Source organism: Rana temporaria, chromosome 10 (genome assembly GCF_905171775.1).
Source record: "Rana temporaria chromosome 10, aRanTem1.1, whole genome shotgun sequence".
Lineage (NCBI taxonomy): Eukaryota > Metazoa > Chordata > Amphibia > Anura > Ranidae > Rana > Rana temporaria.
The window spans coordinates 42978206-43003090 of NC_053498.1; the positions used below are offsets into that span (position 1 = coordinate 42978206).

General features: G+C 44.2%; 1 protein-coding gene across 1 annotated transcript in view; it reads left to right on the plus strand.

Annotated features, from left to right (window-relative positions):
- Positions 1-24885, plus strand: part of LOC120916543 (dual specificity protein phosphatase 8-like) — a 63210-nt gene that overhangs the window by 22902 nt on the left and 15423 nt on the right. Inside the window, exons 4-6 of the mRNA XM_040327579.1 lie at positions 3045-3211; positions 9301-9460; positions 10293-10416. Coding sequence (XP_040183513.1) covers positions 3045-3211; positions 9301-9460; positions 10293-10416 — 451 coding nt within the window. The remainder of the gene's footprint in view (positions 1-3044; positions 3212-9300; positions 9461-10292; positions 10417-24885) is intronic.

The following is a 24885-nucleotide window of genomic DNA, read 5'->3' on the forward strand; positions in this document are numbered from 1 at the left end:
AGAATGGATATGCTCAATCTATCCGAGAGGATCTTTCACACTCTCTCGGACAGTATGCAAATATACAATGATAAATGGAATTATTGGTTGCTACCTTGAAATAATGTCCACCTGTCCATAACGCTGACTACCCATGTTTGAAGTACACATTGAATTATCCCCCATCCTATGTAATATTATTGGCCTCAGGAATGTCCTATTATTACTGTAAGATCCTGATATTAGGTATTACGTCTTTCAACTTTTACATTTTTATACTGTAAGCGAAATTACTCTGTCATGTCATTATCTTCCAAATAAAGCTTTTGTAAACAAAAAAAAGATTCTAGTGGATAATGCTACCCATCGGTATACACACAAATGGCTAAACCATATTAAGTTTCTCCGGTTACTGAATAATAACTTAGGTGCTGAACAAAAGCTAAAAGTGTAGCCTATCTGAATTCACAAAAAAATGCATTTTACAGAGCTTACAATTAAAAATAAGTTTTGAAACCCCCAACCTTTTTTTTTTTTTTTCTAATATATCAAGTGTGATTGCATGACCGAAAGCAAAATCTATAATTTTCATGTTGCTGTCTAATAAATTTCAGAAACCTTTTTATAACTGCATTTTGATATTGCCTTTATATGATCATGAATGTACCATTTCAATTACAGCACTGGGGGAATTGAATAAGTTATACACTACAATCAATTTTTTTATTTTTTGAATGGTGGTAATACCATAAGTAGAATGACCTAAGTTACATTAAGAAAATGGTCTCTTATCGAATTTAAAATTGGTCGACTGACTAATCTATTTCTGAGTTATATCATGTTATAAAAGGCTCAGCAACTATGCGGTTACTGGATTTCAATGTATGATGCCTGATCCAGTGTCTGTGGCTTATTTCATTACCCTAGAGAAAAACCAAAGGCTGCTGACTAGGAATAGTGTTGAGGAGGTAATGGGATGTACTTTCAGCATGAATCATCTCTAATAATAATAAAATCATCACCTGTGTATGAGCTTAAGACTTTTTTTTCAGGGTCGCTGAAGCCAGTTTGTTACCAGACACTACCAGTCTTGAATGACATGGTAAAATAAAAGTGGACTAAATTGTTTAGCATGTACAGAAATCTAAGTGTTATAGGTGATACCATTTTACATCTTGTATCAGACTTCCCTTTAACTAAAACAAATGAGATGCTTTGCAGGTAGCCTTTCTCAGTTTGAAATGTCTGATTATGTGAAAGTGGATTTGCTTTTTTTCTTTGCAATTTGATAAGGAAAAACAATTTATTCCACTTTGGTAATAGTATTTTCTGTTCTAAAAAAAAGGTTCCTTTGAAATTAATCTGTTTAATTTGCTATGGAACAACACACACAGAGGGGGCATGTTTTTAAGAACTAGAGAAACTAAAATGGCCCATAGTGACAATTTGGTATGCTTGTTTTATTTTATCAGATCGGGGCCCATGCACACAATTGCAGTGCGTTGGCACATTATACCACCTATTAACATGCATTAGGTTATGGCAACTGTAACGGTCACCACCGTTTACGACCTTCCATCCCATCCAAGACAGCTTATCGACACTCCACAATCAGGCAAACGAACACGACCCATAAGAATTCCCCCCCAGACACGAGACATACAACTCTGTGCTTCTGGTTTCAAATGTAATAATACTTTAATGGTTTCTTCTCAGCTTTTTATGCAGTTACAATCATGTGACAGTATTCAAAGGGACAATGAGATCTCCACCCCCCTAATCACACACCAAGGCTAATTACTAAATATTCCTTCATTATAACAGCATAACAAACAAAACACCATCACACACTGAGTTCCCTAGGCAGACGTTCCGTCTCCGCATACAGCTTGACACCTATTCACACCTCTGAGCATCAATAGGCTTTAGACAGTGTTATCACACAATTAAAGGCCTTTCAAGAGCCAGCCTTATTTAACATGTTAACAGTCTTCACAGAGAGATGAGTCACTATTGACTGGTTGGGTCACAATTAACCAACAACTTGCAATCTCTCAAGATCCTGCAATATGAACTATTATTAATGTCCCATCTCATGTAATACATGAATTATGATTAGCCACCCTATGCCCAAAAGGGGCACAGGGTGAACTTGGACCCAAGAGTTCTTAGGGCCGCTGGCACAGGAGTATCCCCCATCCCTCAAAAGTCTCTGGGTGTCACGGGTCATCCTGTTACAGCAACCCATTCATTTAAATGTGCAGTTTAATGCACAAAGAAGATACATATATAATTTCTGTAAACACAGTGCATGGCCATCAGCAAGGTCATGGAGTGGTCACTATGGGTAGCAGAGGGGCACCAAAGTAATTTTTCCTCTATCTCTTGCATTTTCTCTAAGCAGTCCAGCAGCTTAGCTGAAATTTGCATCATAAATTGGGAATTGGCTGTAGGCTTTAAATGTCATTGAAAATCTAAAAATTTCTCACTCCAAAGTAATCTTGTCCCAAGCAAACTATGTATTTTTATTGCAGTCACCCTTGTTTTAAATGGCATATGCATATTCCTCGACCCCACTTGAACCAAACTGTGTAATGTTTCAAAATTACATTTTTTATAGACCAATTGACATCAATTGGTCTATAAAAAAGGTAAAAGGTATTTTTGCAACTTCCCATTTTAAAATGAATATTCTTTTAGATTCTTACATAAGAATCTAGAAGAATATATATTTTAAAATGGGAAGTTGTAAAAATTACAAATACTGCAAAGCATTCCTTTTCACTTCACTTATTTGCAATGGCAGAGCAGTTCATATACACATTGGCAATAATCTACTAACACCCACATATATTACAAGCTTAATACCTATGGAAACAAATTGGTTTCTAGCACTGTAAACATGGAGGAGAGATTGTGCAGTTGCTATTAACACAGCCCACTGTTTTTAAGACGGCTCTTTCCAAAAGAGGCTTTAGGAAATGGACCCCTGTTGTATTGTATGCATGAATTTTGTAATTTTTTTTTTTTTTTTTTGTAACATACACCTCTGCTTTGTTCCACAGGGGGATTTTCAAATTTCGCCTCACAGTTCCCGAATTTGTGTGAAGGGCGAACCTCTAACATTGTGCACACCAGCATATCGCAGCCCTGCCTCTCCACCTCAACAGTGTCTGTTACCCGTATCCTGCCACACCTTTACCTTGGTTCCCAAAATGATGTCATGGATCAGGTATGAACAATAAACATAATACACAGATCATGTTACGGGAAGCTTTCTCTGATGTACATGTTTTTTAACCTTTCTGAAATCGGCATGAATGTACAAGTTTAAAAAGGATAGCTGGAATCTGGTTGGTTGCCAGAAATAACAGACCCTTTCTTTTTGGACACTTTTTGAGACATTCAGGGCTCTTAAAAGGCAAAAGTGCAAAGTTAAAAAGTCAGCAAATGGCACAGAATTTTCATGTGCCAGAACATGTGTGCCCAGCATTCCTGATGAACCGGACATAATTTTTTTTTAATCCAACAAAATTTTATTTAGTTTACAGAGGTACAAGGTATACAAGGTCCCCTTGACATTGCGGGGAAAGATAAAGAGCTGCAATGAGATAACCACTACTCACAATACATCTATGTACAGGAGGTAACCCCCCCCCCCCCCCCAGCAAGTCAAACATTTCCCTCCCGACAATTAGCTCAGTGCCCACCTCACCCAATATTGATGCCCAGAAGCCTGTCCATCACCAGGTCCACAGGGGCCAGACCCGGCACATCCAGCCACTTTGCCCATAACTTCTCAAATTTTTGGGCATTACCCCTGTGTTGATATATCACCTTCTCCATCCTCAGCACTATCCCAATGTTATTGATCCATTCAGCCAGAGTCGGAGGAGCCTCGGCCCTCCAGTGAACCATAATAAGCTTCCTAGCTTGGAACAAGACCCTTTGCACCGCCTCCCTGTCCGCCTCCTCCCATTCGTACTCCTCCAGAGCCCCCAAGAGACAAGCCCTCGGGTCCTGCGGAAGAGACACTCCAAATGCTGAATTGATGGTACTCACGACTCCCGCCCAATACGTGTGGAGCTTTGGGCATCTCCACAGCATATGTATCAGATCTCCATGGTCTCTCTTGCACCTGGTGCAGGTAGGGTCGAGCTGTGGATTCATTCTATGGAGCCTGTGAGGGGTATAATAGGTTCGTAACAAAATGTACAGCTGCGTGAGCCTCTGTGAGACATTCAGTGAGCACTTGCCTACTGCCTGAAAAATTTCCTCCCATTGTTCACCGTCCAAATCCCCTGCATCTGCTTCCCACCTTTCCCGTATCTTCAGGGGATGCTGCTTCATCACATACTGTAACAGGATGGCATAGCATTGGGAGATAAAGCCCTTAGACGTCCCAGCATCCCCCAGAAGGTCAAAAGCAGGGGTCGGCGACAGGCACCACTCAGAGGAGCGACCCTGTGCCGCCACTGCGTGTCTCAACTGTATGTATGAGAAGTGCATGGACTGTGGCAGGCCAAACGCCTCCTGCAATTCCGGAAACGTGCGAAGTACCCCGTTACGGAATATGTGGGTAAGGTGTGTAATCCCATAATGTTTCCACCTGGCACCGGACTGCAGTTTAGCCAATTCAGTGTACGTGTCATTTTGCCATATAGGACTGTACTTCGTGTAACCCTCCGCGTTTTGGACATATTTAACCTTATTCCATATCTTCTGAATTAGACTAAATGTGGGGTGCTTCTTGTGCAGTCTAGCAAATGCCTGCGCCTCCAACGCCTCAGGGATCGGACCTCCGCCCACGGTGTGCTCCATAAGCTTCTGAGCCGAGGACCGCACCGTCGGCCGAAACATGCCAACCAGCTGCTGCATCTGAGCCGCCAAGTAGTATAGCCAGGGGTTTGGCAACGCCAATCCCCCGCTATCTTTAGGTCTCTGCAGGTGTTCCAACTTAATCCTAGGATTCTTATCCTTCCAGATGAGACCACGAAAAATACTGTTCACTGTATGAAAAACTTTCAAGGGGATGACCATAGGGGTGTTGCGGAGAAAGTATAATAGTTGCGGCATGAGTATCATCTTGATAAGATTCACCCTCCCGGCAACCGACAGAAGCAGGGCCTTCCAAGTTTTGAACCGGACATAATTTGCTTTGTAGGTGGCCCTTTCACCCAACATTTGAAGTCAGAGGATGGAAAATTCTAATTAGACGTGTGGATATTCTGACAACCACTGATTGTCCATACACTCCAGAAGTGTGCTGTCTGAGCCTCATTGATCAAGCTATGATATGTAATGTGTTGAACATAACTTTGACCCTTTGCCTTACATTAAATTTTATGACGCAGAAGCCGTTATACTGTTATACTGTCTTGAAAAAGTATTCTCACCCCTTGAAATTTTCCACATTTTGTCATGTTACAATCAAAAAGTAAATGTATTTCATTGGGCTTTTATGTGCTAGATCAGAGGTAGGTAACCTCAGACCTCCAGCTGTGGTGAAACTACAAGACCCTGACCATCACAGGTATGACTACTATAGGCATGATAGTATTTGTAGTTTCAAAACAGCTGGAGTTGCCTACCCCTGTGCTAGACCAAAACAAAGTGGCACATAATTGTGAAGTGGAAGGAAAATGATAGATGGATTTTTTTTTCTTTTTATACTGAATACTTTTTTTAGAACCACCTTTTGCTGCAATTACAGCTGCAAGTCTTTTTGGATATGTCTCTACCAGCTTAGCACATCTAGAGTGAAATTTTTGCCCATTCTTCTGTGCACAATGGCTCAAGTTCTGTCAGATCGGATGGAGAGTGTCCGTGAACAGTAATTTTCAGGTCTTGTCACAGATTATCAATTAGATTTAGGTCAGAACTTTGACTGGGCCATTCTAACATGTGAATATGGTTTGATCTAAACCATTCCTTTGTAGCTCTGACTGTATGTTTAGGGTCACTCTAGGTGAACCTCTGCCCCAGTCAAGTCTTTTGCAGACTCGGAACAAAATTTATTTATAAAAGCCAAAATCATTGCACTTACACACCTGACATGTTTCGCCCCCTCCCACTGGGCGTCTTCTGAAGATGCCCAGCGGGAGGGGCGAAACGCATCAAGTGGAGGAGACAAGTAATGGTGGTTTGCATGACAAGGCTGCGTTTTTTTTTTTTTTTTTTAATGCACGATTTTAAAGTTGATGTCAAAGAAATGATTTTGGCTTTTATAAATTTTAGCAGTATTACACTATATAGCCTTTCTCTTTATTGCCATGTGTCCTATATGAATATCTGATCACCAGGAAAGTTTGGAAGGTGATACTTACATCTGGATATACCAAACGCCTTTAATATATCGGTGGAAGAAAGATATATTCTATATATGGGTGAAAATAGAACGGTCCTAGCCATTGGTGGAAGGCAATAGTCCAACCCTAATACAAGGCGTATTTAAAGATTATTGTTGGCGGGGAGCGTCACCAATATCTACACCAACTGTATTAGTCGCACACGTTCAATACACCATATGGTTATATGGATGGACAATATATGATTGCACTTTGTTTTGTACTATAACTTTACTAAGCAGCTTATACTGTGTTTATTAATACTATATTGATTGTATTCATGTAGGCACTTTATTATTGTTTATTGGAGCAGCGCTGCTTTAAACCTATCCACAACTTTATCCCTGACCTGTCTTGTGTGTTCTTTGGCCTTCATGATGCTGTTTGTTCACCAAGTTCCTCTAACTAACAAATCTCAGAGGGCTTCACAGAACAGCTGTATTTATACTGAGATTAAATTAGACACAGGTGGACTCTATTTACTAATTGGGTGACTTCTGAAGGCAATTGGCTAAACTAGATTTTAGTTGTGGGTAAAGGGGGCTGAAAACAAATGCACGCCACACTTTTAACCACTTCTCTACTTTGGGTGTTTTTCAGATTTGGTGTTTACAAGACTAAAACAGTTTTTTTTGCTAGAAAATTACTTAAAACCCACAAACATTATATATTTTTTTTTCTAATACCCTAGAGAATAAAATGGCGATCATTGCAATACTTTTTGTCACACCATATTTGCGCAGCGGTCCTACAAGCGCACTTTTTTTGAGAAAAAATCACTTTTTTGAATTAAATAAGACAGCAATAAATTTGGCCCAATTTTTTTATATATTGTGAAAGATAATGTTACGCCGAGTAAAATGGTACCCAACATGTCACGCTTACAAATTGCGCCCGCTCGTGGCATGGCGTCAAACTTTTACCCTTAAAAATCTCGATAGGCGACGTTTAAAAAATTCTATAGGTTGCATTTTTTGAGTTACAGAGGAGGTCTAGGGCTAGAATTATTGCTCTCGCTCTACCGATCGCGGCGATACCTCACTTGTGTCGTTTGAACACCGTTTTCATATGCGGGCGCTACTCACGTATGTTTTTGCTTCTGCGCACAAGCTCGTCGGGACGGGGCGCTTTAAAAATTTTTTTTTTTTCTTATTTATTTTTATTTTATTATTTTTTACACTGGAAAAAAAATTATCACTTTTATTCCTATTACAAGGAATGTAAACATCCCTTGTAATAGAAAAAAGCATGGCAGGTCCTCTTAAATATGAGATCTGGGGTCAAAAAGACCTCAGATCTCATATTTAGACTAAAATGCAAAAAATAAAATTGACACTGTCATTTTTTCAAATGACAAAAAAAAAAAGTTTCTTTAACCGCTTGACCACTGGGCACTTAAACCCCCTTCCTAACCAGACCAATTTTCAGCTTTCGTTGCTCTCACAATTTGAATGACAATTACTAAGTCATAGAACATTGTGCCCATCTGAAATTTTTGTCCTTTTTTTCCCCACAAATAGAGCTTTCTTTTGGTGGTATTTGATCGCCTCTATGTTTTTTATTTTTTGCGCTAAAAAAGAAAAAACACTGACAATTCTGTAAAAAATAAAATAAAAATCTTGTTTCTGTCATATTAGCGGGTATTAGGGTTATTGCAGCATATGGGGGGGGGGGGTTATTGCAGCGTATGGGGGGGTTATTGCAGCCTATGGGGGGGTTATTGCAGAGTATGGGGGGTATGGGGGTATTGCAGAGTATGGATTTTATTGCAGAGTATTGCGCAGGGAAGGATGGCTGGATCTGTGACTGCATTTGTCACAGATCCAGCCACAGCAGCTGCTGCTGCCTCCGCTCTCCCCCTCTCACACTGTACCGATCGGTACAGAGAGGAGAGGGAGGAACCGGCGTCATGACATGACGCCGGTTTGTTTACAAGTGATCGCTCCGTCATTTGACGGAGCGATCACGTGGTAAACCGCCGCTATCAGCGGCGATTTACCGCGATCTGTGATGCGCCGGGTCTTCTAGACCCGGCGCTCACAGATGATTCCGGGAGCGCGCGAGTGAAGGATTCTGGGAGGACGTCCCAGGGACATCCTCCCAGAATAACTCCACCGCGCTGTAGACGTCTTTTGTCTATGGCGCGGTGGGGGAAGAGGTTAAGAGGCTGGGCGGGACTGACGTTTTGACGTCACTTCCGCCCAGCAGAGCTATGGGGACGGGCGAAGGAGATTTTTCCTTCAGTCTCGTCCCCAGTCAGCAGCCGAATGCACCCGATCTCCTCCGCCGCTACCGACGGCTCTGGTAATTCGCGGAGGGTGCGGGAGAGCGGCAGGAGGGGGGAGGGGGGGATAGACCGCCGTTATCGTTAACAGAACCGCTGACACTAAAGATGGATACCTTGGTTGTGGCAGCAGCTGCTGCCGTTACCGAGATATCCATCTTTAAAGTTAGGCCGTATAAAGACGTACAGCGGTTTGGAAGTGGTTAAGATCTTGATTTGTAAAAAGAAAATTTAAACCATGTATCATTTTCATTCTACTTCAATTATGCGCCACTTTGTGATGGTCTATCACATAAAATACAATTACGTTTTTGGTTGTTGCATGACAAAATGTGGAAACTTTCAAGGGGTATGAATATTTTGATGCTATTCAGTTGATTTTATAGGGTTAGCATATTTGACTTTTTCTTGAATCAACCAGCTGATGGTGGTTTAGGCTTTGAGAAACAAACTTCTTGATGACCGTTCTAATGTTACAGTAGTGATATGTATATGGCTGTAACTAATATCAACAATCAGATTTAAGTTTACTGTTGACTCTCTATCCAAGAACACTACTTTCACAAAACTTAACTCATTTTGAGATGTCATGGTATTAAGCATTTGTGCACAAATAAAGCATTATTTTAAGAACATGCTAATATGTTTAAGTTATTTAGCTACTTATATAATTATACAATGTTTTTATAGGAGGTGATAAATCAGAATGGTATCACTCATGTTCTGAATGTCAGCTACAGCTGTCCAAAGCCAGTCTTCATCTCCGATAACAACTTTCTTCGAATCCCCATCAATGACAGTTACTGTGAGAAGATCCTGCCCTGGCTGAGTGCAGCTTTTGAGTTCATAGGTACATTATTATTCTTATTTGTAGTAGTATAGTAATATGATTTATTATTACTATCATGTCCTGCTTTAAAGCACATCTATAGCCTGAACCTTTAATTTTAGTTTTTGATAGTGGTGAGGGATTGGTACCTCCTATCAATCCTTTTTTCTTTTTCTTTTTTTGAGGGGGATTGCTGTCTGTTTCAGGGACAGACTGACCATTGAGTCACTCGGGCACTGCCCGAGGGCCCCATGCCACTAGGGGGCCACATCATGGTTGCCAGGCTCAGTAAAACCAGGGACAGTATGTAAAAATCTATGTTTTTTTTTTTTTTAGATCTGTCCCTGATATGTCCGAAACCGACATACTTTTGATGTGAAAATCCTGAGATTTTAGCTTCCCCGCCTCTGCACTGCCTCCTGGCGTGGTGGCCATATGTAAGCCCAGGGGCCCCATAATCTTCTATTGCCCGGGGGCCCCATGAGTTGTCAGTCCCCGCCCCTGGTCTGTTTCCATTACATAAAATTTTCAATAGAGACACTTTGTCTAGGTGACAATTGTCTCTAAGATTTCCCTCACGTTGGGAGAGATTCCTTGACATAACCTTCAGCTAAATGCCTAGTCGTCCCTGCCAAGTTTTCTAGACACATGTACAAATTTAAAATGTACAAATCTTTAATTCTTCCTTTTCAGTAGAATACTGTACCGTGGCCCCAGGGAAAGTTTTTGGGCTTCTCACCCCATTCTTTCTTTTTTCTTTCCCTTTTTGCTGCTACTATTTGTTTGTTTTCTCAATACTTTTCATTGCTGCGCTGCACTGTGCCTTACTAGATCTTTGTGTTTTTGTTTACAGGAAAAGTGGAGCTGGTTAATGGCAGAGTATTAGTCCATTGCCTTGCTGGTATCTCACGCTCTGCAGCAGTAGCAATTGCATATATCATGAGGTCAATGGGGCTTTCACTTGATGATGCCTACAGGTAAGGAGCAACAATGCACCATATGCACTCACCATCTTTATTGCAGATTTTTTTTTTTTTTAAATCCGAAAGGTGTTTATTGAAACATTCACAAGTTTACACAAATAATACATCTCTCCACTGCACATACACATGGTAAGGCCTGAAAGATATAACATACATAAGAAGTACACATAGGCATGTCCCTCACTTCACCCATCGGCACCAGTTCTCCCCCCATTATCCACTGTACATGCCCTCCCTCCCAACATCAGTAATACAGTCGACAGGCCTCAGCAATCCCACATATGTAAATGTCTATAGGCACCTCAGAAGTCTGGTCATGACTAGCTCCGCAGGGCTCAGACCCGGCGTATCCAGCCACATCCCCCATATCCTCTCGAATCTGCCAGGACACCCCCTATGTTGGTAGATGTATTTCTCCATTACTAATGCCTTTCCCACATGGGAAATCCAGGAGGAATGGGTCGGTGGGGAGACAGACTTCCACCCTATTAGTATCAATTTTCTAGCCTGGAATAATGTCCTAGAGACAGCCACCCTGGTCGCCTCCTCGGGGACTGCATCCTCCAGCACCCCCAGCAGGCAGCAAACAGGATCGACCGGGACCTTCGTCTGGAAAGCCGAGTTAATTGTCTCCACCACCTCACCCCAGTATCTGTGTAGTTTTGGACATCGCCACAGGAGATGTATCAGGTCCCCCTCGTGCTGCTGACATCTGCAGCACAACGGGTCCGCCCGCCTACCCATCCTGTGCAACCTCACCGGTGTATAATGGACCCTCAGCAATATGTAGAGCTGTGAAACCTTTTGTGCGACGTTTAGTGAGCATGTAGTCAGGGACTGAAGAGCTTCCTCCCACAGGTCACCCGTAACCTGGCCGAGATCCCTCTGCCAGGCAGACAGGGCCCCGCACGGGTACGCGTCCAGGTGTCTGGACAGTAGCATCTGAAAGCACTGAGAAATAATTCCTTTGGTCTCAGAGGTTGTACTCAGCAAGTGAAATACCGGAGCGGGTGACAATGTCCACTCCACAGCATTCCCCTGTGCTGCTACCGCATGTCTAAGCTGAAGGTATGAGAGCCACATGGACGCCGGAAGATCGAATCGAGCCTGCAGCTGATTGAACGTCAGTAGCCTGCCATTATGAAATATCTGAGACAACATTGTTATCCTGTATGCCTTCCATCGAGGTTCCCGCTGCAATTTAGCTAGTTCAGTGTATGAAGAGTTATTCCATATAGGGCTGTATTCAGTGAACCCCCTCACCCCCTGGAGCTGCCTGCCCTTGTTCCAAACCTTTTGAGACAGTGTCAAAGTCGGGTTTAGCTTGTTAGATTTAAGGAACATTTGCGCCTCCAGGCCCAGGGGAATGGTTTTGGCTCCAGATGCAAATAGCATCAGTCGTGCTGCCGATCCCACAGGGTCCCTAGCCATGGAGCCCACCAAATGCTGTAGCTGTGCAGCCATGTAGTATACCCATGGGTTGGGGACCGCCAACCCTCCATCATCCTTCGCTCGCTGGAGCTGCTCCAGCCTAATCCTGGGGGCCCTCCCATTCCATAGTAATTTCCTGAAAAGGGTGTTCACCACTCTAAAGATCTTCAGGTGGATGACCACTGGGGAGTTATGTAGGAAATACAACATTTGGGGCATTAAGATCATTTTTATTAAGTTTGCTTTGCCTGCCAGGGACATCTTAAGATTGTTCCATGTGTTAATTTTATCACGAAATCTGGACAACAATGGCTATATGTTTAGCTGACAATATTCTGACAGTTTGGGCGAAATTTGCACCCCTAAGTATCTGAAACTATCCACCACGGGAACGGGGCATGTGGCAGGGAGGGACACCTCCCCGTCCTCATCCAGCATCATCAGGGCAGATTTGGACCAATTGACAGTAAGACCTGAAAAGTGGCCAAACCTCTGAATGACAGCCATGACCCCCGGCAAAGACAGGGTGGGGTCCCCCAAGAAAAGCAGCATGTCGTCTGCGTAGAGCATTATCTTCTCATGGAGGTCACCATACCTGAAGCCCTCGACACGGTCACTCGACCGTATCAGGGCCCCCAGAGGCTCTATAGTGATCGCAAAGAGCAGGGGGGACAGGGGACATCCCTGCCTAGTCCCCCTGCCCAAAGCAAACGCCGGCGACATCTTATTCGCCATCCTTATGGACACCTGCGGGGATGCATACAGTAACCTGGTCCACGCCACAAAGCGGTCACCAAAGCCGAACTTTCTCAACGCTGCCCACAGGTACCTCCAGCTGACGCTGTCAAACGCCTTATTGGCGTCCAACGACAGCAGGGCCCTCCGCCCCCCGTTTTCCGCCTGCACTTGCATGTTTAGGTATAACCTACGTAGATTAGTTGCTGTGGACTTTTGTGGCATGAAGCCAGCCTGATCCTGGTGGACAATCGTGGACACTATCCCATTAACCCGCCTTGCCAAAACCTTAGCTAGGATCTTTACGTCGCTCTGAAGCAACGAGATTGGCCTATAAGAGCCCGGGTCAACCGGATCCTTCCCTGGCTTCAACAGTAAGATCACATTGGCCTTGTTCATAGAGTCAGGGAGCACCCCCCTCTCCAGTGAAGCATTCAAAGTCTTCAATAGCTCAGGGAGTAGCAGCTCCCCATACTGGGTGAACACTTCCATGGGTAACCCATCCTCTCCCGGGGCCTTACATGTAGGAAAAGAACATGCCGCAGCCTGAAGTTCTTCCAGAGTAATGGGTGCATCCAAAAGCTTACGAGCCCCTGCAGACAATAACGGCAAATCAATATGGGACATGTATGTGGCTAACTCGTCATCCATATAATCTTCCCTCGACCCATATAGGCCCTCATAAAAAGTGGCCAGCTCAGATATAATACCATCAGGGGAATTGACCAACCTGCCGCCGGCTGCGCGAATAGCACCAATAGCCGGCGACTGCTGCTGAGAGTGTGCAATTCTAGCAAGCAAGCGACCCGTTTTCTCCCCCTCCTCAAAGAATGCTAGTTTAGTAAAGAACCTTTTACGTTCCGCAGTGGAGGATCTCAGACGGTCCAGGGAATCCTGGGCCGACATCCACGCCTCCCGTGCCGAATCAGACGGATCAGTCACATAAGCCAGTTCTAGTTTTTTCACCTGGTCTCCCACTTGTTTCTGCAGGGCTGAAGAGTTATGTTTAACAATTTGTACCTCGCGGATGAACACCCCCCTAGTAAACGCTTTAAAGGCCTCCCAAGTCAGAAGGCTATCACTACTGTCAGCATGCGATCTAAAGAATTCCTGTATCTGGGAGATGACCCTGTCCGGTGAGGTAAACAGTTTAAGCCAGAAGGCATTTAGCTTCCATGGAGCTCTAGGAAGGGAGCTGGGGGGCTGCGTGACCAACCAAAGCGCTAACGGGGAGTGGTCTGATACCCCCCGAGGATAATACTCCACCCCTGTTACATTGCCCACCAAATTCGGGGTGCCCACACATAGGTCGATTCGGGACAAAGACCCATGGGTCTTGGAGAAGCAGGAGAATTGTCTGCAGCGGGGATTGCGGATCCGCCAAATGTCGGTCCACCCCCACCTCACACAATGGCCTGCTGAGGGCTGTGCCCCGGCCCCCCCGGGGGGAGACACCGGGGGATGTCTATCAAGCTTGGGATCTAGGTAGCAGTTAAAATCACCCATTATCAATACTGGAATGTCTGGCTTGTTGGCCAGATAGGACAGCAGCACCTGCAATACCTCCCGGGAAAACGGGGGGGGGGGATATATACAAAAGCCAATATAAGTGTCATCGTATACAGCTTACAGTAGAGGAACACAAATCTACCCGACACATCAATTAGGGAGTCTAACTCCTGATAGGCCAAGGCCTTGTGTATCAATACACTCACTCCACGTGAAAACGCAGAGTAAGTGGAGTGGTACGCTTTTCCCACCCAGGCATATTGCAAAAATCCCACTGTCTTTCTGCAGGTGAGTTTCCTGCAGGCCTATGATGGCCGGGTGGAACTTCTTTAAACAAGCAGTTATCATAGTCCTTTTCAACGGATCATTTACCCCCCGAACATTCCATGTCACTATTGGTGTATCAGACATTGCATAAAATTAATCAGTGGATTGGAGGGGAATGGGAAACTCACATGTCCAGGGGCCAGTCCCAAGAGTGGATGTTGATCAATTTGTGGGCAGAGCAGGACAGTCCTCAGGCGTATCCGGGCATGCATTTCAGTACCAAGAGCAGCACTTGTGCAGTGGAGAAAAGTTAAAGGTAAAGAAAAAAAAACAGTAGCAACAGGTGAGCCAAAAAACAGGTAGGCACACCACCTCAAAGAGACCCTACGGGGGCACACATTAGAACCTAGATGGGTGCGTAGGTAAACCCCATCTGCGCCAACAGGGCGCTGACACTGGAACCAGGCCATCCCATACTCCTGGCCCCATACAAACAGCGTGCTGCTTTGCCTCCCACCCTTTCCCATGGGCTTGCAAAAATCGCACAAAAAAAAGCAAAAAATAGGGAGGGGAAAGGAGGAAACAAAAAAGTTTTCCATCAAAAAACAAGGGGCAAACACTTGCATTAGGAATTTCACTCGCCTTGAGTAGGAAACTGGAACAGGCCCTCAACTGGCCAAATGAACACTTCAGTGTGGAGGCTTATGCCCTCCAAGCCTGGTGCGGACATCACAAGCAGTATCAACCATCTCCCCCGTCATGGCCTCTTCTGCGAAGATCCTGTTCGTTGTGATCCAGCCATCCGGCAGCATCTTGAGCGGATTCAAAGAAGTGGTTCTGATCCCTTGCCGTTACGCGGAGCTTAGCAGGAAACAACATGGCGTACGGGAGCTGGAGCTTCTGCAGCCGTTTCTTGACCTCAGCAAATCTCGATCGTCGGCACTGTACTTCTGCCGAGAAGTCTGGATAAAAGGAGATTCTTGTGCCATTGTGTAACACCTTGCCTTTTTCTCTCGCCAGTCATAGCACCACCTCACGGTCTCTGTAGTTCAGGAGTCTCGCCAGCATTGCTCTCGGTGGGTTCCCAGGGGGCAGAGGGCGTGGGGGCACCCTATGAGCCCTTTCAATAGCATATAGGGGGGAGAATGCGTCTTTACCGAACACCTCCTGCAGCCAATTCTCGACATATGATGTAGGGTCTCTGCCCTCAATTTTCTCCGGGAGTCCTACAATGCGGACATTATTGCGTCTGAGGCGATTCTCAATTTCGTCAGTCTTATCATAGGCCTGCCGGGCTTGCTGGGCCGCACTTCGGGCATCCCTAGTAATATGGGGCAGCTGATCTTCCATATCACTCACTCTCCCCTCCACAGCCGTGGTTCGCTCCCTGATCTTTTGTATATCTTGGCGGAGGAGAGACACCTTTTTCTTCCAGTCCCCCAAAATGGTCTTTCAAAGCATTCACAGAAGCAGTACACTTGTGGACTGCATACAGTATTTCACTTAGGGTAGGCTGGGGGCTATCTTCTGCCTGTGTCCCTTGCAGAGCTAGCATGGGATCCGGGACTGACTCCACCGGCTCACAGTCATCCATCCCCCCTGCAGTGTCAGTCTCAGGCAGCTCCACTAATGCAGAGCGCTGCTGGTTCCCAGCCTGTGTGGGGTCACTAGGGCCTGCAAGCTTTTGAGTGTAGTAAAGCATGTCCCTGGCCTGTTCTTTAGCTTTAGGGGGTTTGGTGGACAAGAAATCGGAGCAGGGGGCTGCTCCGATTTCTTGTCCTGGCCTCGTGGTGTTCTCAGAGGCTGGAGCATCCAGGCGCCATCTTGTGAGTCCTGGGAGGCCGAGACCGCGGTGTCTCCGCGGGTCATCATGCCGGAATTATTGTAACCCCCGTGTCCTGAAGCACCTCGGGTACAGTCCGCACCTGTTTGCAGCAATTTCGGGCGTTTTTTTGCAGCGAGGGAAGGATCGAATCCAGGATCAACGGCGGGAGCTCCGTGCAGCACGTCTGCTCACATGCCTCGTCAGGCCACTCCCCCATTGCAGAAATTTTGAGGGATGCAAGTTTTTCATTCTTTTTAACATGCGTAATTTGATTTAATGTAAAACTTTAGTGACCTTAAATCATTGGAGTTTTTAGAAAGTTGTCAAATGACCATAGTGGAGATGACATGACTTTCCCAATGGAGCATTATGCAGTTCTTGCACATATAATTTAGTAACTGAATGACCATTCACATTTCTCCTGGATGTTGTAGTGTGTTTGTGTTAAGGCAGAAAATTATAACACATATCATGTGCATTGTGGTGCGCTGTAGTAGTTTGGGTAGCCACTGTAATGCCGCATACGGACGATCGCACATTCCGACAACACCGTGTATTTTTTTTTTTTCGACGGATATTGGCTTAAACTTATCTTGCATACACATGGTCACAAAAATGTCGGAAATTGCAAATGTCAAGAACGCGGTGACGCACGACGAGCCGAGAACAATAAAGTTCAATAGCCAGTGCGGCTCTTCTGCTTGATTCCGAGCATGTGTGGAATTTTGTGCGTCGAATTGTGTACACACGATCGGAATTTGAGAACCAGCTCTCAAACATTTGTTGTTGGAAATTCTGACAGCAAATGTCCGATGGAGCATACACACGGTCTGAATTTCCGACAACAAGCTTGCATCGAACAATTGTTGGAAATTTCAACCATGTGTACGTGGCATTACAGTGCAAAATACAAAATAAATGATGCTGCAGCACACTGTACTGTGGCATACGTTGCAGTAACTTGCTAAAACATGCATTGCTCTAAGGCATGAATGAATCTTACCGTGTTTTAGATGTGTTTGCACCCTGTTACAAGTATTTGCTGTTTCTAATGCCAATAAACTTCCATCCTGAACACACTTCTTTTTTTTCGAAAAAGTGCCACTAAACTCAACTGCCTCTCAACTACTATAAACTACTCTGTGTACATGGACAGATAAGATAACAGAGGAGAGTCCAGGAGCTGCTGAAAAAATGCCCAACCGCTCCTAAATTTATCAACAGCAGTGTACATGAGGCCTTACAAGCATGACTCCCACAGAGGTATGATGGGACTTGTAGTTTCGTAACAGCTGGAGGGCCGCCAGTTTGACACCCCTGCTCTAAAAGGATCCCATTTACACAGTAATCAATGCATATTTATAGCATTAATCGCTGTATAAATGTGAATGGTCCCAAAAACGTGTCAAAAGTGTCTGATGTGTTCGCCGCAATGTCATGGTCACAGTAAAAAAAAAAAACGCAAATCGCCGCCAATACTATTAAAAAAATTAATAAAAATTCCATAAATCTATCACCTATTTTGTAGACGCTATAACTTTTGCGCAAACCAATCAATATATACGATTATTGCGATTTTTTTTTTTTTTTTTTTTTACCAAAAATATGTAGAAGAATACGTATCGGCCTAAACTGAGGAAAAAAAAATTGTGATATTTATTAAATAAAGTAAAACATCATGGGGGTTATCCACAAAGCCTTGGCGCAACGTAACTTTTCTGATTTAAGTTACTCCGCCGCAAAATTCCCAAGTTAGGTGCCGATCCACAAAGCACTTACCTGGAATTTTGCGGCGCTGTAACTTAAATCCGTCCGGCGCAAGGCGTTCCTATTCAAATGGGCGAGTCCCATTTAAATTAGGCGCGCTCCCGAGCCGGACGTACTGCGCATGCTCCGTCGGGTAAATTACCCGACGTGCATTGCGCTAACTGACGTCGCTCCGACGTCATTTGCTTAGACGTTAACGTAAATGGCGTCCAGCGCCATTCACGGACGTCTTACGCAAACGACGTAGAATTTAAAATTCGACGCGGGAACGACGGCCATACTTAACATGGCTTAGGACAACTAGGGCTTAGCCCTAGTTTTACGCGGCGGAACTCGACGTAAACGACGTAGATTTAGAGCGTCGGGCCCGTCGGAGCGTTCGTGGATCGCCGTAACTGGTCATTTGCATATTCTACGCCGGCCTCAATGGCCTCGCCACCTAGCGGCCGGCCTAGAATTGCATCCTTAAGATCCGACAGTGTAATTCAATTACACATGTCGGATCTTCGTCCTAACTATGGGAAACTGAGTCTGTGGATCAGTTCCATAGTTAGGACCAGGGATACGACGGCGTAACAGCAGTTACGCCGCCGTATCTCTTTTGAGGATCTGGCCCATTGTGTTTTTCTTTTTTCAATTGTCGCTCTTCTTTTGTTTATAGCGTAAAAAATAAAAACCGCAGAGATGATTAAATACCACCAAACGAAAGCTCTATTTGTGGGAGGAAAACATAAAGATTTAGTTTGGGTACAGTGTTGCATGATCACGCAATTGTCATTCAAAGTGCAACAGCACTGAAAACTAGAAATTGGTCTGGGCAGGAAGGGGGTGAAAATGCCCTGTATGGAGGGGGTTAAAGAAAAAAGAATAAAGCTAAATCAGTTGTTATGCAATTCCAAGGAATCACAAATACATCCCGGCAAAATTTGGAAATTAATAGGAGAGAAAGGCCCCTGGGATGGTACGGATTGTAATAATGGGATGGAATTGTCAAAAAATATATATAAAAATGGAAAAGTTTATTTAGTATAAATCATAATGATCACAATATACAAAAAATTTGAAAAAATTCATTTAAAACAAAAGAATTGTCATACAAAGTGAATTCACCAATATATAGAAATCCACACCCGAATGCTGACAAATAAATCAAAACAAACAAGGGTGGATAAAACCCAACATGTTTCGGAGGCAGACGGTTAGGTTAATTCATAAACCATATGCAAATTCCTTCTTTAGGGATTCTTAACATTGGTGTAAACAATAATATTTATTTTTTCCTAGTAAGGAGAAAAGAAAAACATAATATAAAAATGGTTTGTAGCATTGTTAATTTCTTAGATTGCTGTTAGAGCTTTATGTTTTGCATATCATTTAGACATTATGTCCAACATCAAATACAGTCTATTTGTTAACGAAAAAAAAAAGTGTGTGTGTGTGTGTGTGTGTGTGTGTGTGTGTGTATGTGTGTGTGTGTATGTATGTGTGTGTATGTATATATGTATATATATATATATATATATATATATAATCTCTATCTCATGTTATGATATTTACACATATGGATGAACTGGGCATGTCTGGTTGGATGAATCTCTGGGGAGGCCCAGCCCAAGTATGATGCGTGTAGCCATAAATGATGAAAAATAAATAATAAAAAGTATGTATACAGGGTCTTGCCCTTTAAAAAGGTGGAAGTAGTGTCATTGTTCCATTAAGGTTTGGAATATTGGACAAAAAAAGGGGTCAGAAATAAGATCAGCAGAGAGATGGAACCATGCAGTGTGTCAAATGTCACGAGGATAGATGCAGGCAGAGGGCAATGAAATCTATTAAAATAAATTATTATGTATAAGTATATATGGTATAGAGAAGGGGGGGGAGTAAAAATGCCATCAGCACAACCAAAGGACTTGCAGATGTGAGTACATACCGACCAGCCAAGCAGAGCTTGGTGTGCTAGTGTAAAGCTTAACAAAACAGCAGATTCTCATACCTTAGGCCTCTTGTAATAAACGGACGAACGGTCCGCTAGTGTGCAAGTCCGTTTACGGACTTGTAATGGTTCCCTATGGGATTGTGTCCGTTAGCGGATAGAGCATCCGCGTCCGTCAGGATCCGTTTTCGGACGGAAGAAAACCCTATTTTTCTTCCGTCCGGCGGAACGGATCGGATGAAGACGGACAGACGGTCCGTCTTCATCCGATTCCCCATAGGGGAGAGCGGAGGAGAGACAGGGCGGTCTCTGCACTGTGTGCGGGGACCGCCCTATCCGCCGACAGCGCAGCAGGGATTACGGATGATCCCCGCTGAGCCGCCGGACACACACGGAGCGGACACGAAAACGGTGCGCTCCTTAGTTTGTGGATTATAACAAGATGCATGGATCCTGGCTGTGCAGCAGTAAGTCAATGACACAGCCAGGTTTAAATAGAACAGCTGATGCTTGTCAGCCTATCAGACTGGCCCAAGTTTGGTGCCAGGTGAAAGGCAAAGACAAAATTGCAGATATATGCAAGGGGCCAATGAACTAGGTCCCCCCAGCATTAACTGCGCATCAGGTGTGCACATTGCGATCTATGCCCACGCAATCCCTCAATCCTTGTGGCGTCCGGCGCTATCGCATCACACGTCGACGTGACCGCCAGCACATATCTGAACTGTTGGAAATCATCAGAGCGCATGCGTACAGGAGAAGTTACCTCCCAGGCAGCGTAACCGCCCGAAAACACTCAAACGAGTGCTGGCCCCTGAATGACAAAAAGGCAGACAGAGGCTCCTACGTGCTGGGGAGACTTGACACCAGACGGTCCAAAACCTACTAATCCGACAATTTGAATAAATAAATAAATAATAAACAATATAGTTAAAAAATTATTAAAGGGTGGAGTCTACAAATCAGAGAATTCATGCATTACAAAAATGACATGCCATACAGCTTTACAGAGTTTTATAAGTATCTACAAAGAAAAATGTCACATCAGTCAGAAAATAATAATAGAGAAAAACACATATGAGCAAGCATAAATATAAGCATATTACACACTAGTACAGGGATCTTCAAACTACGGCCCTCCAGGTGTTCAGTAACTACAATTCCCATCATGCCTAGTCATGTCTGTAAATGTCAGTTTTGCAATGCCTCATGGGATTTGTAGTTCTGCAACAGCTGGAGGGCCGTAGTTTGAGGATCCATGCACTAGTAGAATATGCAAAAGACAGTATACGTTAGTACAATGGACAGTAGAAACCATTTGGCTCAGTGTACACTAATAGTACCATAGATGTATACATTTGATGTTGGAAGATCAAAAAAGAGGAGTAAATGTCAGACAATGTACACATCTGCAAGGAAAAAAAAAACCTGCCCAGCGTGACCATGCGAAAGGACGGCCCCAACAAGGGCTGTTGAGAAAAGCACCGAGGTAGGATGCTGTAATATTCTCTGGAAAAAGCCGACCACTCACCAGGCACAATCTGCCTGCATTGCATTGGGACTGTATGCAGAATGTTTTACCTGAAATAACGACTTCAGAGGCAGGAGGTGGAGTAAACTTGGCCGCAGGCCTTTATTACTGGTATTATTTGTTTAAATTGACCATATTTATTGAACAATTAACCATCTCAATATATACACCATATAACACATCACTTATTTACTTAACCACCACCATTCATCAACCCAGTCACTACGACTCAGGTTGGATCCACTTTATTATCAACTAACCCCACTAGCCGGGATTGTTTTCAATCTGGCCTCCTAAACAAGACCGGCCCAACCACCCCGCCTCGCGGCCAACTCCACCATATTCTGAAGGTTATTGTTGAAAATGTTGAGCCCAATTTCAGAAAGATGAACCCCATCCGATCTAAAAAGTCCCGCAATTCCCCCTTCTAGATCTACGTGCTTAAAGGACAAACCCACAATAGTGGGCATGAACTTTGCTATTGCCCTGTTCAACCTTTTCCTGACCCTCTCAAACGGAGTCCTCGACCATACCAGTCTCGGAACTATTTCAGAAAAAAACAAACATAACTCAGGGAAGGACTGACCTAACTGGCCCAGATCATCCTTAATCTGGAACAACAAATCCAGGGACTTACTACGCCCTATATCGTTCCCACCGAGGTGGATGATTAAAACATCTGGGATAGGCATGGACTGGAACAGTAAACCCAACTCTTCGAACAGGTTTGCCCATACCATACCCCTCCTACCATGCCAGATAATGTTCACCAACTTGGGGTCGAGATTCAAACTCTCGGAATACACTCTTCGCAGAGCTCTCCTTTCGGCCCAGAATACGAAGGAGTGCCCTACTATCCATACTGATAGGGCCTGACCTGAAAATTAAACACAACAATGAGGATGAATGTACAATTTATAAGCGTCAGATTGCCATCTACCTATCCGTTTGATGTTAACCACGTCAAGACCCAACCTAGCTGCCTCTGTCGCCGCACCAATACGAAATGAGTGCGAGGAGAGGGGCAACCTCTCCATATCCAGTACAATTAAACACTTGTGAAAAACCGAATTGAATTGGTAACTGGTCAAAGGAAGGCCGTTGTTGTGTATAAAGAACGACCCCCCTTTTGAACCCCTTACCTGCAGGAACTGACCTACTAGCTTGACCAGGCAAATGGGGGAGCACGGGAAAGCCTGTAGTTTCATCCACGCTCCCTTCCCGAACTGGTCTGTTTTTGATCTGGGGACAAAAATTGTAAGACGAGAACTTTCAAGAAAAACATGAGACATGTGCATATTGGACTCGGCCTTCTTATTGGGAGACACGATCTCAGATAACCTAAACGCACCGAAAAACATTAACGAAAAAACGCCCGGAAAAGGATCGCCTCATAACGCGAAAAACAAACTAATTCTGTTGCCGAGCATAATTTTGCGAGGATAGCCGGGGTTATCGCAGTTCTGCTGTCCTTGCTGCCTGCGCCTTTTCTGTAGCCTTTCAGGGCCTGCTTTACTGAAAAGAAAGAGGAGCATGGGGGGTGGTTGTTCAGTTTTCCAAAAAAACAAACCCCCGCTAAAGTTTTATTCACCCGAGACCAGGATACAGAGCTGGCCAGTAATTTGTTTAAAAAAGACAAAACCAAACCTTCGGAAAATGCCAACTCATCCTCACCCATAGAAGATATGTGAGCCAGCCACATCCGCCAGGCCGATGAGTACGCTGCCAGGGTAGCGGGGGCGACAGACTTCATAATATTTGAACGAACCAGATCTAGATCAGTTCCCATAAATGGGCCGGGCACTGGAACCCCTCCTCGTCCGCAGCTGGGAAAAGCAACTTGAACCTCCTCATCTGTAAACGCGAGAGAGAGTCCGCAATGACATTCTGTTTCCCAGGCAAATAACGAGCCTTTACCCAAACATTTAGACTCAGACATTTGAAAACCAGGTACCTAATCAGCGAGATGACAGGAGGAGATTTGGATGATAAACAATTTATAGCAAAAAACACCCCTTTATTGTCGGTGCTGAAAAGTAATCTTCTATTTACAAAGTACTTACCCCAAATCTCTAATGCGACCAGAATGGGAAACAGTTCTAAGATTACTATGTTCTTGAGATAGCCTTTTCTCCTCCAGCAAGGATGCCATAGCGAAGCGCACCAGCTGCGTCTGTGTATAAACAAAAATCTTCGTCTGTTACAAACTCTGACTGAAAAATTGCTCTGCCATTGAAATTAACCAAAAATTGTGACCAGACCAGCAGATCCTCCCGAATCTCAACCGAGATTCTGATATGGGAGGAGGGGGACTTGAAACCCGAAATAGCCAGATAAAGGCGTCTAGAAAATATCCGCCCCACAGGCAGAATTCTGGCCGCAAAGGCCAAAAGACCGAGTCATTTTTGGATTTCTTTTAATATGACCTTCTTTTTCCTTATTATGATGCACAGATGTTCCCTCAATTGGGAGACCTTCTCGGCTGGAAGCTCAAACACCATTGCTGCTGTGTCAATGGTAATGCCTAGAAAAACCAACCGTGTTGTCAGGTATATCGTTTTGTCATGAGCCAAAGGGATGTTAAATGACTCGCAAATTTTTAAAAAAGAATACAACACGTTTGAGCAATCAGCCGACGAGACCCCCAAGAAAAGGAAGTCATCCAGATAGTGTAACAAAAAAGATGAACCAGAGTGCCTCTGCACCACCCATTCCAGAAAGGTAGCGAATGATTCAAAATACCTGCAGGAGAGTGAGCAGCCCATTGGAAGGCACCAATCAAAGAAAAAACAGTCATCAAAAACAAAACCTAAGGAACTGAAAGACAAAGGGTTAATAGGTAACAAAGGCTGACTGAATGTCGGTCTTGGCAAGAAATGCTCCTTGACCTAGCAAACGAATTTTAACCAATGCGTTGTCAAAAGTTGAATACTTCACCGACGACATTTCCTCACTGATTTGATCATTCAGAGAATCCTCTTTTGGCGACGACAAGTGATGTATCATCCGGTACGATCCTTGTTCTTTTTTAGGAACGATCCCCAGAGGGGATACTCTGAAATTCTCAAAAGGAGGGTAAGAAAAAGGGCCAGCAATCCTACCTTCCTGCAGTTCCTTAAATTTCTTTTTTTTCCCTAGCCACCTCAGGTAAGTCTAAGGCTGACTTTAAATTTCTACCTATGTCACAACCTTGACCGTCAAAGGGAGGAAGAACAAAACCGTCCCTAAACCCTTCAAATAGCAGCTGGGCCATCTGCCTGTCTGTGTAAATTTGCAGCCACGGCCGCATTCTTTCCAGGCTCACCAGGGATAGTGCTTTTTGGAAAGGATTAGAAAAAGATTGAGCCATAGCCCGATATCTTTTGATCCCCACTCCAAATTGGGGTGCACTGCTAACTTCTGACGAAACGATTTGTCGTATACAAACCATGCAACCCCCCCCCCCCCAAATTCTTGTATGCT